At 39.2% G+C, this 26,434-nt stretch overlaps 1 protein-coding gene across 1 annotated transcript in view; it reads right to left on the bottom strand.

Moving 5' to 3' along the window:
* The window catches only part of LOC111346825 (uncharacterized), a 551,029-nt gene that overhangs the window by 227,686 nt on the left and 296,909 nt on the right, over nucleotides 1–26,434 (bottom strand). The window contains 1 exon segment of the mRNA XM_088749275.1: nucleotides 20,951–21,073. Coding sequence (XP_088605401.1) covers nucleotides 20,951–21,073 — 123 coding nt within the window.

Below are 26,434 nucleotides of genomic sequence, written 5' to 3' on the forward strand. Positions count from 1 at the left end.
TCGCATCTCGAGATGTTGCCTGGCATGTTTAATAGGCGCTGCAACCTAATATATTTGTTATCCAGTTCTCCTAACTGTGTATTGCCTGTTTTCACACGACGTCACGCGGTATCCATAATTAGGTGTCCGCCATTATGGAGCCCCTTGGCAGCGTAATCTGATGCTAGCCAGTTCACACGAGTCTCGCAGTACTTTTCGATTTGATCATGAATACTTCACAGGAAAACTGCCATGAGGACCTGGATAGTCTTTCTAAAGATATACCAGTGCTTTCTGAGTACGCAAAAGGTTTAGAAACGCACGTAAAGAGGAGATATTTCCAAAAAATGTCACAAGTTGGAGTCGACCCTGCTAGTATCTCCAGCGAACAGTTCGATCCCGAATGCTTGCCATCTGTCGAGGCTACAAACTTGATTAGCTACCTAGTTTTGGAAACTAGTTACTACACTAAGCAGCAGTTTAAATGCTACAAAAGCTCGAAGGCTTACAACCAGATGATGAGCTGATTTGTTACAGACCAATGGCAGTGACTGCGGTGTGTTCAGTTGCGATTGCTTTTGCAACATACCTTGCATTAGGTGAAAATCCTGCTCATATGATATTTGATGTACCCAAAATGCGGCCACATCTGGCAACATGCCTTAAACACAAAAAAATTTCTTTGTTTCCACAATTCTAGGCAATATCAGAGTTTTGGAAACTCCCGATAATGTCCATCCAACCCCCGCCCCTCTCACAGAATATATATGAAAAATTCTAACCACTACCCTCACGACCCCTAGAATTTTCGATCCCTTCCACAAGGGGAGGGAGGGATTTATGGATATTATTTTCTGGAAGCACACATATCATTTTCTTTGTAAAAGTCTGATGCACACTAGTGGCATAGCAACATAGCATACCCCTCTGTTGTTTTTTCCTTGTGCCAGTCAGAAGGTAAATGTCTAGTGCGCATCAGACACTTTATCTGATCAGAGCTAAATGCAAGCATTTCAGAAAAGATTTTCACAGTGTTAATGAAGATTAAAATTATACTGTTTTTCATAACCCCCCTCAGTTGAGCACTGACTCAATCACCAACTGATAATCTTTTCTGAAATAGCTGGATGTCACAAATGCTGATATTTAGATATTGTCTCAGCCAGTCAACCTGTTGGGGTTACCATTTCAGAATTGAAGTAATGTGCAGTTTGAATAATGGACAATTAGGTATTTGCAATCCCTACATATGATAACCAAACCACTTCTTAATGGTAGCTTCTGCAGTTAGGTTTATTCATTAGCTGTATTTTATTGGGGAACTGTACGCTTTTCATTCCACTAGCTTATTCGCGTTTTTCTCGTTGCCATGTTCCCACCAATAATGTAGCTCCATTTTCTGCCTTTAAAAGCACACATAACCCACAATTCCTCTATTCGCTCTGACAAAGGGCTAACGCTCAAAATGGCAGCTTTCGTAATCATTACGGTGGCCAATTTACCATTTCAACTTGTTGATATATCCAATTTTTTTCGTTACCCCCACTGATGCAGCCCCAAGCAGTTTCTTTAGAAACTATCAGCATTTATACGGGGCAATAAAACTGCTAATTAAAATTTGATGATCATTATTTAATTTTTTCATTTATATGCATATGTACAAGCAAAAACATTCATTCATGGGATTTACTCTTGTAGGCAGAAATGCAAGAAATGGCATTTGCTTCCCTAAACATGCTTGGAACTTGAAATATTGAACAAATTTTAATTTTTCACAAAAATTTCAGGATCATCAAATATTCTGAGATATGTTTTCTCCATGCATCAAAGGCCACAAAAGGCTGCAATGTTTGCAGCAACAATATCAAAACAAAGTCATCAGAATGCCTTTACAAACTAATGACTGAGGTATTGATACCTCATTGGGCTAAATGCAAGCATTTCAGAAAAGATTTTCACAGTGTTACTGAAAATTCAAATTATACTATTTTCCATAATCCCCCTCAGTTGAGCACTGACTCAATCACCAACTGATAATCTTTTCTGAAATAGCTGTAAGTCACAAATGCTAATATTTAGATATTACAAAAATAATGACTGAGGTATTGATATCTCATTGAGCTAAATGCAACCATTTCAGAAAAGATTTTCACAGTGTATTGATACCTCTTTGGGCTGGTCCCCTTGCCATGTTTTGAGTCTGGATTCTACAGAAAAATAAAACTGCATTTCTTTCTTTTTTAAAACAGGTGAACTATTTGAAACAGTTTCACTAATATTTAATTTTTTTTTTCTGCCAACAATGGCTTTACAAACCAAATGCAGTGAATTCACAGAGAAACAAGTAGGTTTCCAAGATGAAATATTTATTTGGAAAAGTGCCGGATGAATAAAGAAAATAGTATCAATTGATATGCCATTCATCTACCATAGAAATTATCATTGGATAATTTATACAATGTTGATGTAATTGGAATGTTAATGTAATTGTACGTTGGAATCATAGGTTTATGGCAACTTCCGCGCGGTCTGGGTCCGAGTGATTCGGCCGAGTGGGTTCCAACTAAATATTCATACGGCGTAGGTGCCGAAGAGGGGGATTTAGGGCGTATTCATGCGGCGTAGGTGCACTAGGGGTTTAGTGTTGTTGGGGCTAGGGTTGTTAAGTTTGTAACGGTTTATGCACTAGTGTGTATTACAAACCTACAGACTCGCATAATTACTTGTTATATTCGTCTTCGCATGCATCTCACCTTAAGAATTCCATTCCTTTTTCTCAGTTTCTTAGACTTCGTCGTTTATGCAGTGATCACTTTGATGTTCCACCACAAATCAGAGTCAATGTCCCAGTTTTTTGATAAACGTGGCTACCATGTATCTGTCGTTCATGCGGGTTACCACCGCGCCCAACTTATTGATCGACATTCAGCACTACAAACGTCGCATAAGGAAGACTCCGACTGTATTCCATTCACTCTCACGTTTCACCTCACAACTACTCAGTTAAATCCATCATTCTTAAAAACTTTAAATTACTTCAAAACGATCCAGAGACAAGCACTATCTTTTCGCAGCCTCCGCTCATCTCATTCAAACGCGACAAAAACATAGGCAATTTTTTGGTCAGAAGTTCTTTTCTATGGCGTGTGATCCCCTTCAAAATTAATCTTTAAATTCCATTGTCATTTCATTTGCGAACTTCAAATTGTTGTCCACAAATTCGGTTTTGTGCTCCAAATTGTGACGTGTAAATTCGCCGTTAATCTTTAAATTCCATTTTCATTTCATATGCGAACTTCAAATTGTTGTCCACAAACTCGGTTTTGTGCTCTAAATTGTGACGTACAAATTCGGTGCTCAATTCCAATTCTGTTATCAAATTCTGAACGCTTGTCTATTGTCATTTACCTTGCAAACTTCAAATTGTTGTCTACAAATTCGGTTTTGTGCACTCAACTGTGACGAACAAATTCTGTCTGCATGCAAATATTGTGATCTATAAATTAGGTGTTGCAAATCTCGTTCCCTCTTGTCTCGTATCCAGTGTCGCACTCATTCTGGAAGCACATTTGAAGCATGCAAACTGGAGATAGTCTTCCACGTCCACACCAAAGAAGGGAAATGGCAGATCAATCCTCACTAGAAGTTCGCTCTTTTATCTCCCAGTTAATCCATCAATTGCTTAGACAGATTGAAAACAGCAACCCTTCTGGTACAGGTAATATTGATGGAGTATTATTCCGGGCTGTCTGGTTGTATAGCTGTTTAGTGTGGTATGTAGGGTCGTACGACATTGTGGATGACGTTCTGCAGCTTTTCCGCGACAGCAAAGATATGTTGCAAGTTATCGCTGAAACTAATTATCTTAATCAGCAATCGTTTACAGCGGAACAGCTGCGCAGTGGCAATCGTGGTCGACCACGATTAGTCATTACTGAGGAGCAGCTAGAGTTTTTACTGGAGCGAGGTTTCTGTTTGAAGGAAGTTGCCAAAATTTTTAGTGTTCATGTCAGCACCATCGAGCGACGATGCCGTGACTACATGCGAACCTATACGAGACACGATATTGTCATTGGTTAAGATTCCCACAGGGTAAAGTGTCTGTCTCGCACACGTACAAGTCATATTCCTTTTCGACATTGTCATCACAAATGTATGTTTTTGTTCTAGACGCCCTCCCCCCTCCCCCACCCTTTTTTCTCACAGACAAGGTTTGGTGGTAGGAAGGAAGGAATGTGTTGTAACTTAGCGAGGTGTCTCGAAATATAGGGTACCCCTTCCTCCACCCCTCCCCCATCCCCTTAAATCTGTCATTTTGTCAAGGTTTGTTTCTTCAGTAAATGGCTTGAACTCGGGGGTAACATGTGAAAGTATCATGTGATCGTCCGGGTGAGTGTAGTCCTGGGAAGGACTGTTGTCGGTGGTGGTGACTTACTTTTCGACAACCTGTGTGGATGTCATCTTGACCCTTGACTCTTCGTTTGTCCCTTTGCTATTATTCTTCTTTTCTCGTGTTTTTAAATCTAAAATGTCACAGTTGTAAGGAAATTTGAAATATTTCCATTACAAGATCATGAAGTTCACAAACGATATACTAGATAACTTTTTTTTATTAATAGCTTTGCACTAAGTTTCCAGTATTAACTATTAGCAACAGCTTTGAATGAAAGTTTTAGCCTCACGTTTGTTTATTTAACAATATATTTCTTACTAGTAAATGTAAGTAATGTCCCCGACCACCACAGACACTGCTGCCATTTCATAAAACCCTTTTGACACTCATCTTCTATTTCAACATCTTTCTAAGAAAATGTTTCTTTTCCAAATGTTACTAGCTCCCTGTAAGAGCCCGTGGTCTCTTTTGCAATTGCTTGATAGGTGGCTAAAACAGTTCAGTATTCAACGGAAAGGTTATAGGTCAAACAGACACCTTTTTCGCCGATGGCAACGACATATTTCTGTTTATAACAAGAACTTCTACGAAATACATAGTATGTTTTTCTTAAATTCAGAACAGAGTGTCAAAGCGTATGATATAAATTATTATTACAGAGAGATAGGCAATATTATTCCGTTATTCAAAAAATTATGTATACCTCCCACATTAAAAGAACATTTTTTACGTGACTAGCAATACTTTTAAACAACTGTCGTTAAATGAAGTACTTGTGAATACTTCCTACTTAATTCTGGTCCATAATTTACAATTTCACACGTAAATTTACAAAGTTGCCGTAGCAACTCATTGGGTTTTCCGGTTGTTATACCAATTTGCAAATGATTTCCTTCCCCGAAGGGCCCGGGAGGGATCTCAACTTTGACAAAATCGTGCGTGTCATTATCCCCTCATGCTGGTCTTCATCATTTGACAACACGTTTTCAATGTTAAGATTAGTGCTACGTTCGAAAAGCCATACTGATTCCAGACTGTTACATTGTAATAGGCGTCTTTACCGTTTGATCTTAAAATCTTCACTGATCTCACCTAACATCGGTAAAAGAAGGTTAGTGAAGATTCGTATCAAAGGATTGATTGGAAAGAACAGACGAAACTTAATCCTAGGCTTCCAGGAGATATAATCATCTGGAATTATTTCTCATCGTTTTAGGTTGTACAGTGTGATAATTGGTCTGTGCGATATTGTGACCTTTCCTTAAGACCCTGGTGAAAAAGTATAACGAGTGAGACTCGACTTCTGAAAAAAAAAATTTCTTCATTATCTCAAGTTTTAATACCCTATTTGTACTTTTCAACCATAAAAAAAGCACCGAGCTCAGTTAATGTAATAGATGACCGAAAGAAATGATGGCTAAAAGTAAACTAAATGAAAAATAAGATGCGTGACTTTTGGGTTTCACAGAAGGTTAAAAAATTAAACAGTTACACTTTATTTGGCACTTTAACTGAGTACTATTAGTCCATTAGAATGCCAAACACTGAAAGCTCAATTCTAAGTTTCATTATCATATTAGATAAACGTTTTTTTTTACTCCAGGAACGTAATAGTCACTTGACCATGACCAGCGTTGTTGTAACAACATTCATTGTCCTGGTTGTTACCATCGTTGTAAGAGCCTCCCCCACCCCCACAGGTGTCAGGACCACCCTTTCCACTGCTTCCCCCAGAGTATCCTCCTCCTCCTCCTCCTCCTCCTCTTCCTCCATAAGCTCCACCACCTCCACCAAACCCACCATCGACATCGTTATACCTGGATCTTCCACCCACCCCTCCCTGAATAAATCCCTTACCACCTTCTCCACCCTCTCCTTTGATTCCATTAAAATTCATTCCACTTCTTCCACTGGAGTAAAACCCGCCACCACCACCACCTGAAATACAATGAATATATTTTAAGATTTTCGTAAACAGAAGCGAAACTATACTTAAATGGGATGCTAACCCATTCGAATTTTGGAATTTTTTACTAGTATTGTAAAACGCTTCAGTAAACCCACATCAGTTCGGCCAAACCTTACATAATGCATTTTAATTGAGCTGCTATCCATGAGGTTTAATATTTGTATATAGCACCTGTAATACCTAGTTGTATAAACTGTTTTGTCTTACTTCCCCTGTCCAAGATACTATGAGTTGTTTTACCGCGTTACCAAAATGCTAAATTGCAGAGTTAATGAACGGTGAGTTTCTTGTTCTGACACGAAAAAACAAAGGAAATTTTTTTTCTTTAGGATCTTTATTGTGATTGTTCAGCGTGCGCTCTTGCACCGCGTCCTATTTTAAACCAAATCCTATTTGGCGTTGAAACCAAATTTTCGAAGTGGTCATATGATAAGATGCTTGTTAATCAAGTTTGATCGGGCTAGACGGGAAAATATTTAGCTCTCGGTCACGAGGCACGGAACGTGCTACATTCGGTCCGTACGTCACGAACTCGAGCCAAATAATTTCTGTTCTCCCGCCAACATCGGTATCGCTACCTTGACTCGTCTTTACAGTAAATATGACCTCTACGAGGATCTCAGTTGGGTTAACCGTCAACCGTCAAATGGCAAAAATATTAACCGTCAACTGTCAAAATCGCAATATTTTGCCGTCAACCGTCAAATAAGCAAGCCAATATTAGCCGTAAAATGTCGCAGATATCCTTAACTAAGAATCATACGACTGCCTTAATTTGGATCAAGTTCCATTTTTTTATGAATAAAATTTTTGATAATCCCAAAAATACATTTATGTAAGTCCTTTAACTTCTATTCGCAAGTAAAACTGGCTAGCGACAGCTGACTTCCGGTTTGGAAACACTTCCGGTGTCGTAAAATGTTGGTAAGTTATCAATAAAAGGTGTCATAAATGAACAGTTCTTTACAAACGCGTCATCATTAAAATCTACAGCCAAATTCGCGTTTAGGTCTTTTTTCTAAACGACATTCCAAAAAATGTTACGCTTACAGTTGCTGAGGTGATGGAGGCTTTGTCGAATATTGATCCAAGTAAGGCCGGTGGACCAGATGACATCCCCGGTTCACTCCTAAAACATACTGCGGCTCAAATTGCCCCTTCATTATACAGGCTCTTTAATATTTCACTGTCTACGGGCTCTTTTCCAGCAAATTGGAAGCGCGCGAACATTGCACCCGTCTTTAAAAAGGGCAATCCTACCCTAACGGAGAATTACACGCCATTTTCTCTTTTATCCATTGTCTCCAAAGCTATGGAACGATTCGTGTTTAATCACTGCTACTCTCATTTATCGTCTTTTCTTCACCAACTCCAGCATGGCTTCCAGCCAGGAAAATCGACACAAACGCAACTACTTGAGGTGTATCACGATATTTTAGACAAACTAGCCAATGGCCATGAGGTGGACGTAATGGATTTTGACCTGTCACAGGCATTTGAAAAGGTTCCATACAGGCTACTCCTCTCGAAGCTTCAGCTCCTTAGTATATCCTGTCCAGTTTTGTTGTGGTTCTCAAGCTATCTTTCTGATAGATACCAACGAGTTGTTGTTGACGGCATATCCTCAGACTGGCTCCTGGTCACATCAGGGGTACCCCAGGGCTCCATCCTGGGTCCGCTTTTATTTCTGGCCTTCATTAATGAGATGTCGTGCTCCATTACCCACGAAAGTAAACTTGGCCTCTTTGCGAAAGATAGCAAGCTATATCACCCTATTGTTTCCAATGGATGTGTCTCCCTGCCGCAAGCTAACTTGGACAACTCCAAAACTTGGTGTGACGACAACGCTATGTCTTTCAGCACAAACAAATGTAAAGTTCTACACCTGTCAAAGAGAACCTCGCGCCAAAGAGAGAAGCATACATACCATTTAGACGGCCACACCTTGGACTCGCCTCCTGACACCAAGGATTTAGGCGTGACTGTCACTACTCTACTATCATGGACGACGCACATCGAAGAGATATGTGCCAAGTGTAAAAAAGTTCTTGGTCTTGTATAGCGTGTATGCGGTATAGACATTGTTAACGTATCAACTATGAAAATGATGTACACTGCGTCAGTTCGCCCAATCGTCGAGTACGTATCCTCTGTATGGTCTCCTTACACAGCAAAGCATCTTAGGCTAATTAACAATTATTCCACGAGCGGGCGTTGGATATGAGTTGGCTATAATCATCTCATATCCAACAAGCGCAAGTGGAATAATTGTTTTATTAAAAACGTTAAATTAAATTATTAAATTTATTAAATTTTTAGCTCCCTTTTGATTTTAAGCTGACACGTACGCTTACCATATTTGTAGATTATGGTATATTGGCTGATATACCATAATGGCTAAGCCAATAAAAAGTCTTGAATTGCATTATCCAATGATCTAGTTTTTAATAATCGAAAATATACAACGACAGGCTACTAAATTCATACTAAACCACCCAGATATGAAAACCAGCTACATTGCGAGACTGAAAACTCTTAGCCTACTGCCGCTTGAATTCAGAAGAGAAGTCCATGATCTTGTCATTTTATGCAAAATTAGGTCAGGTCTTATCAACGCTAGTTTTGACAATCTTCTGCTTCCTGCCAACCATACATACGCAACCCGACGTAATCATCCTGCAAACATCCGCCCCTTATTTACTCATACTCAGCGGTATTTTACAAACTCTTTCTTTGCTCGCACAATTAAATTATGGAGCGATTTACCGAGCAACATCAAGCAAGCGAGCTCTTTACATAACTTTAAATCCTTAGTTAAGCGGTTTTATACAGAAAAGCTCACGCTCTGTACTCCGCCCTAACTAAGTGTCGCAGTTTGTCGGCAAACTATTTTATTCTATAGACAAAGTACACAAGTGCATATGTAACCCATATTTTTCCATTCTTTGTATTTTGTAAGGGGACAAATGTCAACTGGGGCTCGCCCTGTAGTCCTGCCATTATATTTTTGTTTATTTATTGCGTGTCTCTGTTCGTGTATTTACTTGTAAATTGTATTTTTCAGTGGCAAATCTCAATAAACTAAACTAATTAACCATCAACCGTCAAATACTAATAGATTGGATACCATGCCAGTTGTCATCACTCAGAGAGACAGTACTGCCAAACACCACGGCTAAGCCTATACAACGAGACCGCTGCTTAATTTTGAACACCAGACAATCGACCTCATCGACACCAAGTCAGTGAAGCCCGAAATGCGAGTAGTTTGCTGTTCCAACATTATTATTTACAAACGTTTGTAGCCCAACCAAAACAAAGAACCAGTTTAGAGCGGCTTTACACTCGAAAATCATTTAAATAATAACGATATTGATGTTTACGTCGCTTCCTCAACACACCTTGAGCCAGATAAACCTGAATTAATTGTCAACATACCGATCTAAAACATATCCAGACGGTACAGGAACTGGTCAAGAGTGGTTTTGAGGAAAAAGAGGCGGAATTGCTGTTTATGTAAGAGGTAACCTAGATGTTGTTGATGTTTATAGATTACAACTGCATAGTTTAATTTTTAGATATGATCTTTTATAAACACGCAGCAAGTTCTATTTTTCAAATATGTATCATGGCGCGCGTATCCCTATTTAAAATCATAGTGAAAGCTGACGTGTGCAGGGTCGGACGGGTTAATGAACTATGGGTTTCTTGTTCTGACACGAAAAGACAAAGAAAAAAATTTTTCCTGCAGGATCTTTATCGCGATTGTTCAGTGTGCGCTCGTGCATCGCCTCCTTTTAGTGTGAAACCAAATTCTTGAGGTGGTTAATCATGTTTGATCACGCTAGACAGGAAGATATTTGGCTTACGGTCACGAATCGTAGTACGGACCGCGCCGAATTCAGCCCGTGCGTCATAACCTCCAGCTAAAAACGCAATATTTTTACCGTTAGGTGCCAAATAAGCAAAACAATGTTAGCCGTCAAATGTCTCAGATATCCCTAATTAAGAACTATGCGACTGCCATAATTAGGGTCAAGTTCTATTTCTTTTATAATAAAATTTTTGATTTATCAAAAAAATACATTTATGGAAGTCCTTTAACTTCTATTCGCAAGTAAAACTGATTAGCGACAGAACTGGCCTCCGGTTTGGAAACACTTCCGGTGTCGTAAAACGTTAGTCATTTATCAATAAAAGGTGTCATGAATTAACAGTTCTTTACAAACGCGTCATTATGAAAGTTTACAGCCAAATTCGTGCGTTTAGTTCGTTTGATAAACAACATTCCAAAAAATTAACCGTCAACCCTCAAATGACTTAAAGAATTTAACTGTCAACCGTCAACATCACCTTATCCCCCCTATTGAGACCCTCTTAGACGACCCTCGATCATGAGCTTGCCGACCAAATTATGACACGTTACATTTTCTGAAATGATTACATGGCATTCTAAAAATCTCGAGAAACTGAGGAGGATAAAGACGCATTAATTCTAACAACACGAAATCTTATCGGATACCAGTGGTCATCACTCAGTAGCCTGCAGAGCAGTCGTTCTAGTAAAGTTTGGGCGAAAATTAGAACACGCGAAAAATGGAGCAAGGCGAAAAATTAGGAGCTGGGGTGAGGGGGAGAGAAGAGAAGGGAACGTCTGCCAGCACTTATTTTTGTTGTCAAACACTCGTTCGCGGACGAACGAACGCTTATGATTGGCTTTCTCGTTTAGTGAGATTGATAGACATCAATCTCGCTACATTACACAACCATTGGAGCACTTTTAAAATAGCCGAATCCTTCGTACAAGACCCCGTGAGGGCGCTAAACATTTCTTTGGATTTATCAGGAGTCGTTTACTTAATTTCGATTTGATCTCAAACTTCAACAACTACACAGTTCGAGGCAACTTGTCTATGAGGGCGATTTACTAGCTGTTTTGCCGACTGGCTTTGGTAAAATCCTTATATTCCAACTGGTCGTAGCTGTGAGGAAGGAGATGCTGATGAAAAACTGTATTGTAATCGTTGTTCGTCCTTTGAAAAGAAGTATTTTAGAGGACCAAGTATCCAAAGAGAATTCTTTGGGCCTCAAAGCAGGAGCATGAAGCCAAATCACAATGGGAGAAGCAGAGCTCTCGTAGTTCGAATTGCTGTTTGGTCCTGGCATGACCGCGCGAAGGACCTTTTAGTTTGGTAGCTTTCGATCTTCGCCAACAAGGGCTCGCTAAAGGTCTTTTTCCCCCTTCCTTTACACGCTTAGATGGAGTTGAAATCTGGATTGTTTTACCCTTTATAAAGCTGTAAAGTTGTCCTAAATTTATAACTGTACGTGCACACGGGTTGCAGCATCGTTCTGAACAGTTGATGTTCTTCATAATCTTAAGACCAACTTGCTCATAAATATCCTCAAGAACGATTCCAGTCGAGTCTTGTCTTTTCGATGGCTTGAATATATTTTCGAAAGATAGGAAAGAAGACTTTCCTGTCCCTCGTTTTCCGAATTTAACTCGAAAACAACAATTACAAAATCCATAATAATCGTTCGCCTTTGCTTCCATGAACGCTCGTGTTATTATTTGCATTTAAAATCGTTCCACGTGTATTAATCTTTATTTCCGCTGGAAATATCCCGTTCCGTGATTGTTTTCTCGAAGCTCAAATTTCGGAAAGCATAATAATCATCCGGAGGCGTATTTGAAAACATCAATAAGTGCTGGCAGGTGTTCCCTTCTCTCCTCTCCCCCTCCCCCCACCTCCTAATTTTTCTTCTCGCTCCATTCTTCGCGCGGTCTAATTTTCACCCAAACTTTACTAGAACGCCTGCTCTGCAGGCTAATCACTCAGAGACACCCAAACACCATGGCTAAGCATGTACAGCGAGACCGCTTCCTTATTTTAAAACCAGACAATCGACCTCATCAACAAGTCAGCAAAGCCCGAAATGCGAGTTTGCTATTTGAAAATGTTTCTTTACGAACATTTGTAACCCAACTAAAAGAAAGAACCGGTTGAAAGCGGCTGTACACTCAAGATCATTTAAAGAATAACGATATTGATGTTTGTGTCGCCTCCGAAATACACCTTGAGCCAGATAAACCTGAATCTATTGTCAGCATACCTATCTACAACATATTCATACGGGACAGGAACTGGTCAAGAGTGTTTTAGAGGGAAAAAGGCGGAATTGCTGTTTATGTAAGAAGTAACCTAGATGTTGTTGATTGTTTATAGATTAAAACTACATAGTTTAATTTTTTGATATGATCTTTTAATTACGCAGCATGTTCTATTTTTCACATAGGTATATTTCAGCGCACCGCACATGTTTTTATTTATCTCGGGCCGATATTCATATTTTATCCGAGATTTATTAAAGATTTATGTGCCTCCGATACATATTTCGAGTTATGGTGCACGCGGAAAGTGTGGAGAGCACAAAAGAGGAGTTGCTCGAAGCGCAGCCGGGAGCGTTCGGAGTTATCAATGCAACACTAAAAATAATACCGACCGTTCAGAAAATTAAGAGGAAATTTCCTAAATTTACGAGTCCCGTGTGATATATTTACCTCCTTGAATTGTTGGTTACTAGAATTGACGATCAGAAATAATGTCGCTTTGTGCTGAAAATCTTAAAAATTGTACGATTTCAACAGAAAATCATCTATCAAACAACACTTTTGGGACATACATGCAGCAGCTCTTCAGAATAACATTCACCCCAACGTCGCAAAGCCTCAGTTGAAGTAAAAAAAACTCAGTTTTGTTTTCAGCCACATTCACACATCGCGTTTGGCATATAAAGTATCGTCGACTCCAAAACTAATTCCGTCGCTTTGAAGAGTTACATGCTCATTGTTTTTAGGAACGATTATCACTTTAACAAATTCCTTTTCAAATAGAGCTCCAAAAGGTTAAAGGGAAAACAATCTTGAAAGTTTTCAAACTTCGCGGGTAAACTCGATGGGAAATTTTCGCCAACAGTGAAGTCAGTCTGAGCCATCTCTATCAACCATCCATTTCTTTTTCATAAATTATAAGCCAAATAGAGCGCACGTTATCATATGATTATGATATAACACTAAATGAAAAGCTGAGATGTAAGGAATCATCACGATATATCCTTACCTGACCATCCATCATCAGCAGTCTGTGCACCATGTCCATCGCTCCCCCCTGACCATGATTTGTATCCAGGATTCCCTGTTGTGTTTTTTCTGGCGTCACATCCTTCATGTCTTGACTCAGCTCTATTTACCCCTCCTCCGCCTCCAGCTATTATTAAAGGTGTGTTGGCTCCTCTCACCACAAACGTTCCTCCACCACCTCCAGAAGAGTAAGAGTGCGTGTTTATTCCTCCTTCTTGACCAACAAGTATCTGAATGACTTCACCCTTGTTTAAGCGGAACGTTGCAATCAGTCTTGCTCCTCTTCCTCGGTACTGAGGACTGTTAGTGTGTATATCGTACCCTCCTGCAGCTGCTATTGCTTCTATTCTGTAGTCACCAGTGTACGGCACAGTCCACTGTTGAACTCCGCTGGACAGTGTGACTTGCCCGTCATGATCCTGTCCTGTGTAGTGACTGCCTAGCGTTGTTGGACCAATTCTTCCACTAGTGTTGAGGTTTGTAAAAACGGCCTTGAAAGCTGAAAGGGAAGAGTTAAGTTATCTACATCGATATAACCATAATTGTTTTAGCTTTTTACTTTCATTAAAGGTAAATTTACATCTACAAAAAAGACATGGAATAGTTAAAATCTTGTAGATTGATCCTCAAAACTACTCACCATATTGCAATTATTAAGTTATTTAATATTCAACTTATTTTATTTGATCATTTATTCAATTCTTTGTCTCTCAATGGCCGTGTACCCGTTCGTCACGAAATATTTTTCCCGAAAGTTTATCAAGCATCGCATCTGATTGTGGTTGAAATGTTGTGTCGGTCTTGTTTGCTAAAATAGATCGCTTTTCAAATAGGCCTTCAACTAAAACTGTCCGTTCTTTTCCCCATTTCAGTCCAAAGGTTACGGAAGTCTTTATATTTCTTTAAACTTTCCCTTCTTAAGTTTGAATTATAGATAAACCTATCCTCTTAAAAAGGCACTCTTGGATTTCTAACTTATTGCTTCTGTAAATCGGGAAAGCGAGATTTATCAATGCTGCTGGGCTAGTTTAAGCCCTTTCTCCCCTTCCTTTGGGCTTTCCCAGCGCTATTGCATTAATTCACATTTTCCGCTTCAGTGCTGACGAGTAACTGATGATATCCAGCCATTCTGCATGAAAAAAGTCGAGAGTGAGCAAATCGTAAAATTTTGACTTAGCGTCCGGCGCTATTGAACCAGGGGATTTAATTCTTGGTTTTCACGAGACGTCATCAAATTTAGAAATAAGGAATTATCGATCCCTGTGAGATTTTAGTTTAGTAAGTTAATAGAACAGTTGTAAGTAGGCTAAAGAAAAGAAGACAAAGAGAAATGGATAGATAGATAGACAGATAGATATGTTTAATCAACTCTTTATTAGGCAGAGCTGAATTACAGTGCAGTATGTACACAATATAACAGTGATATAAATACCACTGATAATATTTGAGCAATTTCTCATGTGTGAATAATTTAAATATGCGTTATTGACCAAGCGTGAGGTCAAAATGGCTGGATATTGGCCGAGTTCTTTCTTTGCATTTTTATGGACCGAGACGAAGTCGAAAAGCATAAAATTGTGAAAAAAGAACAAGGCTAATATCCAGCCATCTTGACCGGACAAGCTTGGTTAATAAAGGATCTATTATATTGCAAAAGATTTCGCTTTATTACGAGTTAAGAATGACCTTTTTCCTTCGAGAGCTTGGAAAGAAGGTCAACAGTGTTTGTTGCACAGCAAACTCACGAGAGCCGTTTCTATTTTCTTTGTTTTGAATATCTTCTGCCGCTTTTTGCCTTTCCGTCGCCGAAATTTTCCAAGAGTTACGAACGTAGTTTTTATTCTATTTCTTTTTCTTTTTTTCATGCGTGGGATCAATGCGGGCAATCCTGAGCGGGCAAGATGGGCCCATCTTGCCTGCTCGAGTAGCCAATCAGAACGCAGGATTTGCTTCATCTTGCCCATGGGCGCTGTGTGTGATGCGATGAATATCCCTTAAAGAGCCCCTGAGATCAAAATTTTCGTACATCATTTTTTTTCCATTTTCGTGTTCAGTGTGTCTCCTTCACCTACTATGCCAAATATCAGTTTAGACCGAGCACCAGAAATATCTTTTTTTGGGCCGTTAAATTCAAGATTTCGCGTCCGCCATTATTTGATCATGTTCCGGAAGTTGATCACAGGACTCAGAGGAAGTGACGTCAAAGGCTCAACGCGAAAATCTCACATGGCAAAATGTCAAGCAAACATAACAGAGTGCTTTACTCTATTCTTACAAAAACTAAACAAAAATGACTGGGCATCGATGCGTAATTCAAAGCTGAAGTAATCGTACAGACCACGCTGCAGGTATTTCTCTGCATCGGAGCCTTGCAAATAGATCAGAGCGGGAAAAACGGATGCGATTTGTGCGACCTCGCCGAGTAAACTTCAATCCTACAGAAATATTTGTGATCTACTCTGAACACTTCTCGGAGGACTGTTTCGAGAGATCTGTGTACTTTGAAGGATCTAGGCGAAGAATTCTGTCGGGTTCAATGCCTTCAGTTCAAGAAGAGAAGGGACGAGAAAAACCGACCTCAGTGCGATCTCGAAAAGCGATCTCGGAAAGCGAAGTCTACGAACCTCCACGGATTTTGTCACCTTTACATATGACCTGATCAATATCCACCTTTAACAACACTCAGGCACAATACCTTACACAAAGGAAAGTACTCGGTGAACATTGAATGATAAAATAGCCCAATTGAGGATTGAGATTTCTGACCTCAAAGAGCTCACTTTTATACAAAAGAGATGAAAAATATTATTGTGTGCTCTGATTCTAAAAAAAGCTGGCTTTAATATCAGCGAAAGCAGAACAAACAGCTTAAGACACAGAGCGTAAAAAAACTTTAAAATGTAGGCTTGCAGCCAAGCAACCGAGAAAATTGAAATTTCTGTAAAAACCTGTCAAACTATCAACCATCTGACAGCCAAGTCAGCGTGCTATCAAAGGGACTCAAATTCATCACAACGCCCGCGACAAACGAATTAAAATCAGGCCAACTTTTGCGAGATTTATTCGCAAGACGAATGTGCCTCCATTACACCTTGCACGGACAAAACAAAGAACTACTTCTATTTCATATCAAACTGAATGCCACCGGTTCAGTCTTCCATCGCCCTTCAGAGCTACTTGGAAAATTGTCATAACGCTACTTGCGGACTGCATCTAAGCCAAAATATACTTTGTAACGCAATGAGGTCAGGGTTCTAAAAGAGTTGAAAAAGACTCTGCTTCAAACCTCACCGATTAAGCATCACAACAATAGTCATCATGAATAAGACAGAAAAAACAACAGAGGCCAAAGTGCAACTCAACAACAGAGTTCACTTCAGGAAAGGGTTAATGAGATCACTGACCAAATGCATCGGGGAAAACACATTGATGGCTTAGAAATGGCTTTCACAAACTCCCAATATCCGCCTTCGGATACACAATTAGCCATTGCCGAAAACTATTTTACTAATCACCCGATCATTTCTTACAAAAAAGGAAAATCTCTTACGACAAGCAAAAATACAGTTTGAAGGCGATAAAGTGATGTGACCACAAAAGCCACATGGGGAGTTCGCGCCGTTCTGTGTTTATCTTTATTCGCATGGCAAAAATTTATCGTTTGTTGGCGCAAAACTATCCACAGAAGCTTCAGATGATTTCTGGGACAATTCATCGTCTGAAAAAGTCGACATTTCCCGACTGACAACGAAACAGTTCTCAAAAAAGTAATATGTGTGATTCTCCGTGCAGCGAACAAAGGGAGTTGTGGCAAAGCAAAGCATCAGTTTGTTGAGCCTTTGACGTCATGATGACGTTTTTGCGGGCTCTGCTGGAACATGTTTTCAGCAATGGCGGACGATTTTCGGACGACTTTGAAGCGGTAAAAATTGGTCATCGAAAGTTTGTTTTGATTCTTCAATGGCAAAAAGGGTCTTAACTTGACCCAATTCAACATTGTGTAAACAATTTAGGCCAAAATAAAATGGTCAATTCTCGTCTCAGGGGCACTTGAATGAGTCATATTTCAACGGGATGCACCACAACTTCATTACATTCAAAAAGTTATCATAAATAAACCCTCAAGGGTTACCCCTTATGGGGAAAAATTCATTGGTAAAGAAAGCGGGGAATCTATCTATCCTAACTCTGGGTCTCTAGATCTCTACAAGGAGGCAATCCCCTGAGCGAAGATTGTACCCGACATAATTTGCGTTGCACAGAAAACATTACGGAACTTAAGCACCGGTCATTTTAGAGGCAACGGCATCTTTAGCGACCGAAAGAGCCTGGGAAGAGAACAACGTCGTTCCCGCCAAAATATAAACGTTAAGCAGCTAGACGAGGATTGCGGCGGCGACGTGGGTAGCAAACTCTGTTCGCTTTGAAGATAAGCTGTATGAGAGCATGTCATCCTTCAGTGAGATGAGAAACCTGCTTCTTTTTTTTTGGCGTTAGTAAAATTATCAGTGTCGAAGAATTTTTGATCTTTTACGAAAGTTACAGTTCCAAGAATCCAGAATTCCCTTACAGCTCCTACCCTAAGTTTGATTTCGACCAGATGGATGAATCAGAGTGTTTAGCGGAGTTCAGAGTGCGAAAACAGGACATAACGTTATTGGCAAATGTCCTTCAATTACCAGACACCATACGCTGTCCACAAAGAACAACGTGTGACCGAACTGTAGGGTTTTGTATGCTTCTGAAGCGCTTCTCGTATCCATGTCGCTATTCAGACATGATTCATCGTTTGGGGTAAAGTCCGAGGTAGCTAGAAGCGCGTTGTATTGGTAGAAAACGTCTAAGCACGTGAAAATTGCATGGAAAATTGACTCACTGTACCATTTTGTTCCTTGTGGAATATTTTTCATTGAGGTAGAATTATGTCATAAAAGCTACGTTGTTTTTCATGGAAAATGGCATTTTATCTCAGGAAGTCTAGTCCATACTGGTGAGTAAAAAGTAAACACGTAATTGTAGAGAGAAAAGAAACCGATATTTAAGACGCCAGTCGAAGTAGAAAGTAAGTATAACTTGGTGATGTTTTCAACCTTTGCAAAAAGAGGAACCACAGGGCAAAAACAAGATAATCAATCAAATACGATTTATGCAAATGATTTCGCTAGTTTTACCTGAGTCAGGAAACCTAGCCCTTACCAACAACTCACTCTCGTGCTAAATTCGTGTTAGGCCTTTAGCTGACGATGCGTGCGTTGTGAGTGGTACACAAAAACATGCACATTTTAAGTTGAAAATGGTAGAAGAAAATTTCCTGACGACCTTTTTAATCCCAACAGATCATAGCGAAAAGGTGCCACAGAGGACATGAACTGTTACACTGAGTAGATGAGCTCGCAATTCTTGTACATGTCATTCTTACCTAGTTCTTTACCCGAAATTCAAAATGGAATCGCTGATTAACTCTTATATAGCAAAGAATGATCCCTCAGTCGAGAAAACGAAATAAAGTAAGCACGGGACTGCGTCAACACTAGTTAAACTGTCCCTTTCTTTCAATTATTCTTCCACTTCGAGGGCGCGCAATTACGGGAGCACTAGTTCAACTGCCCTCTCTTTTAATCATTCTTTGACTTCGGGAGCGCGGGAATACGGGAGCACTAGTTTAACGGCCTTATCATTTCGTCATTCTTCGACTTGGAGAAAGCTGGAATGTAGAACCAATGGTTACACGTCCTTTCTTTTAATATCATTTTTCGATATCGGGACTGCGAGAGCAATCCATTCATAACGGCCAAAATTGGCCGGGTATTCTGAAGTTGCTCCGATCAACATCTCAAGCAATACTTGATTCAATGTTTTTTCTCATGTTTCACTTAGTCTCCTCCAGAACGAAGAGTAGCCATAGTCGTATAACGAAGACGCGAACCGCTCTCTCCGAGTAACGCATTGATTAGCTGAAATTTAAAGATCTGTCAAACTCCAAATTAGCACGAACGCTCTGATTGGTGCAACATACAAAATACTATAACCTGATTGGTTTGTGATACACAAAAAAAAAGCGCCAATCACATTGTTTTGAGATACACCACCAAAAAATACGCCAATCACACTGCTTAGAGATATACAAAAAACACACCCCTCTATACGCTAAAATAGAGTTTTCTTTTTAATAACTAAAAATTGGATACAGGCTTTTGCAGGTATGTTCTGATTGGATGACCTGAGATACTCGACAACACTGAAAGTTCCCTGAAAGAGCACCACGCAGAATGATGTTTGAGGACCAGTCATTTTCTACAGAGGATGATCACATGGTTTTCAGGGGGAAACGGATACAAAGTGTTATACATTTATCTTAATAAAGGTCTTGTTGTGTAGAATCGCTGAGTATTTTTACGAGTTGCATTGTTCTGCATTTGGATGATATTGATACACGCAAGATGTTTGGAGAGCACTCGAGAAGTTATCGTCATGTTAAGGTAAATACAAACAAACAAGGTTTATGAATCTATTGTTTTCGATTAACTTTGGATGGTAATAATTATAATAATGATGATAATAATAATAACACCTTTATTTAGACACGATAATGTTTAAAGCTGAACAGCTTGTGGGGTCGTGTGTAAATGCAAATAAACTGTAAATTAAACAAATTCAAATGATGATGGTTTTTGAAGATGGTTAAATGTCATAGTTACCTGTACAGTTCTTGCCATCGCCATTAAACCCTTCTTTGCAGCTGCAGTTGAAGGAACCTTCGTTATTATTACAGTGAGAATGGACACCACAGTTGTGGGTATCGGTGGCACATTCGTTTACATCTGAAGAAACAAATGCTTTCCGTTGAAAAGAAATAATAACAAATGATAAAAGCATATTCAAGAGTTAGTGTGATCGTTTAACCTGTGAGAGGCGACTTTTTACAATACTCAAAATATCACTGAAAGCGCTCGCGTCAAATAATTTTTATCATTTAATCCACATAAACAACCAATCCAAAAATAAACAGTCTGAAATCAAATTAACAGATACATCATCAAGAAAGGACACAAGTCTTCTAAGGCAAAAGAGAACGCGAGACATGCGTGACGTGATGCTTACAATGATCGCAGAATGAAAATAAAGCGGAACTGTGCTTAAAAACATTGTAAACTTGACCAAACTCCAAACACAAATAGTATAATGTAGCCAAAACTAAGCCAACACAATTTGTCTTCCACGACTCGTAAATCGTTTGACGACAGGAAGTAGAACTCTAGACATGAAACGCGTAATGAAATGAACACTGCAATCGATGCAAAGCACGGTTAATGACACATTAGCAGCTGACTGATCCCTCTACATTACTATACACAGCTTTCTTATGAAAATCGTTCATGTTCCTATACGCTCGTCAAATTTAGGCAAAATTAACAAACTGATTTTGATGCTTGGAACAATTTAAGTGGACAGATTTCGTCGTTACCTGTGCATTTTTTGCCATCGCCATTAAACCCAGCCTGGCAGGTGCAGTTAAAGGAACCTTCGGTATTGTTGCACTCAGCATTGGTATCACAGTTGTGCGCATCGGTGGTACACTCGTCTACATCTGTAGAAACAAATCCTTTCCGTTAATAATGCAATTAAAAAAAAATTGGTATAAGCTTTTGCATGCATGTTCTGATTGGATGACCCGTGATACTCGACAGGACTAAAAGCTCACTGAAAGTGCAACGCGTGGAATGATGTCTGGGGAACAGTCATTTTCTATCGGATGGGGAAAGAGGAGTTTGGGAGGATCTCATGGTTCTCAGGGGAAATAGATACAAAGAGTGATACATATATCTTGATAAACTTTTGGTTGTGTAGTATCGCTTAGTATTTTTACGAGTTGTGCCGTATTATGACGAGCCCTTCGGGCTAGTTAAAATGCATACAACGAGTAAAAATGTTATTCTTGGCGTGTGTCAGTGTTGGATTGATTCCATTACAACGTCTAATGGAACCCTAATGATTGGCATTAGAAACAGCAATCTGATTGGTGGAAGAATGCCCTAATGCTATGATTTAATTGGAACGTGATAAATACCTAAAGTGGCAATCTGATTGGTTTGTGATAAATGAAAAATGAGGCAATCAGATTGGTAGGTGATACCTACCATAGTGCAGCAATATGACTGGTTTATGATGCATGAAAAAAGCAGCAATCTGATTGGTATGAGCGACATACCACTCTTAACGCTGGCATCGAGTTATTCATTAGTTAATTTTTTTAAAATAACTCAATAATGGATGGACTTTCTCCAATGAAAAGGCGGAACATTATCATATTTACTGCAGCTGAACTCCGTTTTGCATTTGCATGACTAGGATTCGTCTGTGTTATTGCAAAGTATCGCAATATGGATACACGCAAGATGTTTTGAGAGCAAAAGAGAGGCTCTCGTCATGTTTAGGCAAATACAAACAAAAAAAAGAGTTATGAATCTCTTGTTTTCAATGCTGGGTAAACTCTAGATGGACGAATGTCATTATCTCCTGCGCAGTTCTTGCCATCGCCATTAAACCCTTCTTTGCAGCTGCAGTTGAAGGAATCTTCGATATTGTTGCAGTGAGCATGGACACCACAGTTGTGGGTATCGGTGGCACATTCGCTTACATCTGAAGAAGCAAATGCTTTCCGTTGAAAATAAATAGTGACAAATGATGAAGGCATATTCAAGAATTAGTCGTATTGTTTAACCTGTGATATGCGACTTTTTACAAGACTGAAATATCACATATACAACTAATCCAAAAGTAAACAGTCTGAAATCAAATTAATTAACAGACGCGTCATCAAGAAAGGATACAAGCCCTCTAAGGCGAAAGAGGGCTCTAGACGTGCGTGTCGTGATACTAACAATGATTGCAGAATAAAAATAGAACTGTGCTTAAAAAACATTAATTGTAAACTTGACTAAACTCCAAACACAAATAATGTAATGCAACCAAAACAACAAAGACACAATTTGTCGTCCACGACTCCTAATTCGTTTGACGACAGGAAGTAGCACTCTAGACACGAAACGCTTAAAGAAATGGATACCGCGACGGATGCAAAGCGTGATAAATGACACATTAGCAGCCATCTGATCCCTCAAATTACTATTCAAAGCTTTCTTATAAAAATTGTTGATGTTCTTGATACGCTCGTCAAGTTTAGGCAAATATATCAAACTGATTTCGATGCTTGGAACAATGTCGATGAACAGATTTCATAGTTACCTGTGCATTTCTTGCCATCGCCATTAAACCCAACCTTGCAGCTGCAGTTAAAAGAACCTTCGGTATTGCTGCACTCAGCATTGAAGTCACAGTCTGGGGTATTGGTGGTACACTCGTCTACATCTGTAGAAACAAATTCTTTCCATTAACAGGTATTTTCTGGTTGGATGACCTGTGACATTCGACAGCACGTAGAATAATGTTTGGGGACCAGTCATTTTCTACCTGGCGGAGGGGGGGGGGGGGGATTTAAAAGGATCACATGGTTCTCAGGGGGAACGGATGCAAAGTGTGTTACATTTATGTTAAAATAAACGTTTTATTGTGTAGTACCGCTGAGTATTTTTACGAGTTAAGCTGTATTTTGACGAGCTCGTAGGGCGCCAAAATACAAACAACAAGTAAAAATACTCAGAGATACTACGCAGCAAAATGTTTGATAAGAGATTTATTATCCAACGCATCAAACTGTGTTTCCAGTGCGGGCGAGTTTCGCGGATATCTATTTACGGGGAGTGCAAAGCGGTGCGGAATCAGCGCGTTGTCTTGTTGTTGTTTCTATTTTCTTTAATAAATGATGAAATTTCAATGTCGTCTAACTGTTTTTCTTCCTTCGCTTTATCTAATAAATTTGGATCAATATTCGCCAGCCATTCCGACTCTTCGTCGTCAGTTTTGTTTGTAACTTCAGTCCAATTCGTCACTTGCGCGATGTGAGAAAACCTGTCTAAGCGGTTGTGTGAAGTACAAATACCGCGAGACATTTGTACTCGTCATGGGCCTTATTTCTACTCTAAGAAGCACAGTTGGATAATAAATGACTCGTAAGTCATCGGAAGACATGTCGAGGCATACGAGACCATGGTAATATGAATGCAAAAGAGACGAATAATTGTAGTAGCTAACATGATTATTAGAGCGCACGTGCAAAATAACTCTTGCCTTTTTCACAGTGTTCTCCCGTGTAACCAGGTGGACACAAACACTTGTATCCCTTGTTCGTAAATCCAACCAGGCAAGTTGCATGGCTGTAGCACACGTTGAAACAACACTTGTTCTGATGGGAAAAGATACTAAGCTTTATTTTATTGCGAGCGATTTATAGTTTTCATCTCTACAGGGCATACTTACACTTTTTCATATCTTGTGTAACAAATAAAGAAGCCTCGACTTTGCTCTGTTGTGTTGCAAAGTACGGAGTAAGCAGCTAAAGAACAAAAGAAGTGAGGAGGGGGAAATGAGTCGTTCTCCATTCTTGATACACTGATAAAACATGCTGTCTGAGCCAATCAGAACGCGCTTCATATAAGAACTTTATTTTTTCAATTAATATATCGTTTTTCCTTTTTAACCGATTCAGGTGTTTTTAGACTCATTTTGAAAGGTTTTGAAATGAAATTTGCCTCATCTGAGTTGCCGAGGACTCACAGAGGAGCGAGGAAACTCTATCAAACGGTACACAAGGCTTACGAAAAGCAGCAAACTCAAAAACAAAAAATTAAGTATGAATAAAACTCTTACCTCCGTACCCCTATACATAAAGCCAGCCATCAATTTCAGATCATTTGGGTGTTGTAAGTGGTCCGAGTCACTCAATTGACATAAAACTTTGTCTTTTTCTCCTGAGGGTCCCATGTTGATCGATTTACATCTGTCTTCCATAGTGCACCAATTTCTGCAGTGACTATATAGATGCATTCCGACTGGTAATGAAATGTTTTTAAAGACGTGGCCCACCAATGCATATCCGTCTTTCTGTTTCAAGAACTTGAGACGCCGACAGCTATCTATCAATCAGACATTAGAGGATAGCTTTGTTAGGCGTGCAGAACGTTTCACGTAGGCTGGCGAAGAAAATCTCATAAAACACACGAACAGAATAGAATATAATTGAGTAACTTGAATAGAACCATTATTTTGAGAAAACCGTGAGTTCTTAGGGATTTGACGATTTTCACGGACACCAATTCACGGGCTAAAACCTCTTTCCATTCGGATTTTGAGATCCACCTGCCCAAAAATTGGATTGTTAATCGCATCGTCTTCCCATGGTTAGTGTTCGGTCGACATATATTGAACCGCTTGTTAGCCAGGCTATTTATTTCATAACCCTTCTGCGACATTCTTTTTCCTTTAACACCAGCAAAATAAAATTCTGACAATACCGCCATATAAGCACCGGAGGTTATATTTTTTTTAGGTAAAAAAAAAAAATTGGTTGTAATGTTTTATTTCGTTTCCATTTTCATGCGTTTTTCGATGGATTAAAAGTTTCAAAATGTAAAATTCTTTCGGAGAAAAACGAATCCCAGCTGATGTGGCTCAGAAAAAAATAATAAAGGAGAACACCGCAGAACCTTAGATAAACAAACTTTTTTTCTGATTTAAAACTTTTATCATTGCTATTGTTTTCACCACAAATTTTATAAGTAGAATGTTTCAAACAAAAATGAATTTGAGTGGTAGGGTACAGAAAAAAAAAAAAGTGGAAAAAGAAAGCTTTCCACAAGCTAAGCTGAGCGAGCTTTTTGGATTTAATTTAAGAATTTTTATCATTGGTATATTTCCATTCATCACAATGCTTTAAAAATATGTTAGTCCCCCGAAGTGGTCTCTTCCTTTCTGTAAATATTTCCCCATGTACTTTAATTAGTTATTAAATTGTCAAAATTTGAATTTTTGCAATCGATCATAGCGAATAATATATAATGTTATGCCCCTAAATGTGCTTATTTTGACGATCTCTGAAGCTTTATCCCAAGTTGAAATCACGGGTTTATTACGAATCAACTTAACGGCCTGCTCCCAGTTGGCTTGTTAGCTCAATTGGTAGAGCGCTGCACTAGTATCGCAGAGGTCAGTGGTTCGAATCCCGTACAGGCCTGCTTTTTTTCAGGTCTGATTTTCGCTATTGCTTCAATAGCGCTATCTACTGCGAGGATCGTGCATCATACGTATCTAATACCGCAGTTCAAAATACATGAACTTCATATATTTCATTGTATCTGATTTATCACTTTCACGGGTTTATTAATATTACGAATCAACTTAACGGCCTGCTCCCAGTTGGCTTGTTAGCTCAATTGGTAGAGCGCTGCACTAGTCTCGCAGAGGTCAGTGGTTCGAATCCCGTACAGGCCTGCTTTTTTTCAGGTCTGATTTTCGCTATTGCTTAAATAGCGCTATCTACTGCGAGAATCGTGCATCATACGTATCTAATACCGCAGTTCAAAATATATGAACTTCACATATTTCATTGTATCTAATGAACCATTGTTCAAAACTTATTTGTTATATACAGACATATAGGGAATAATAAAGGATTAATTCACATCGACTATAAAAACTTTGTTTCCCTACTTAATTTCCTTCACAGGCTAACACAGCTCAAGAAATGTTTGAAATGTCCTATTCGCAAGCTATTGCTTAGATTTCACGGAAGAAAGGTCCCTCTGCTTCAAGAGAGGCCATTGTAAAGAGGATGAAAATTTATTTTTTTATTAGTTTTCTTAATGTTCTAAGAGTACGAAGATGATTAAGATGATAAAAATTAAGGACGAAAGCGACATTAGAATGTTTCATCTAATTTTAGGTTTTTAGGATCGAAAAACATGACCAGGTGTCTGCTTAAAACTAATCGAAAATCATAAATACTCAATGTTTTTCCATCGACATTACTGTGAAATGTTATGAGTTGGGTTTT

The sequence above is a fragment of the Stylophora pistillata genome, chromosome 2, assembly GCF_964205215.1.
Source record: "Stylophora pistillata chromosome 2, jaStyPist1.2, whole genome shotgun sequence".
In the NCBI taxonomy this organism is placed as follows: Eukaryota; Metazoa; Cnidaria; class Anthozoa; order Scleractinia; family Pocilloporidae; genus Stylophora; species Stylophora pistillata.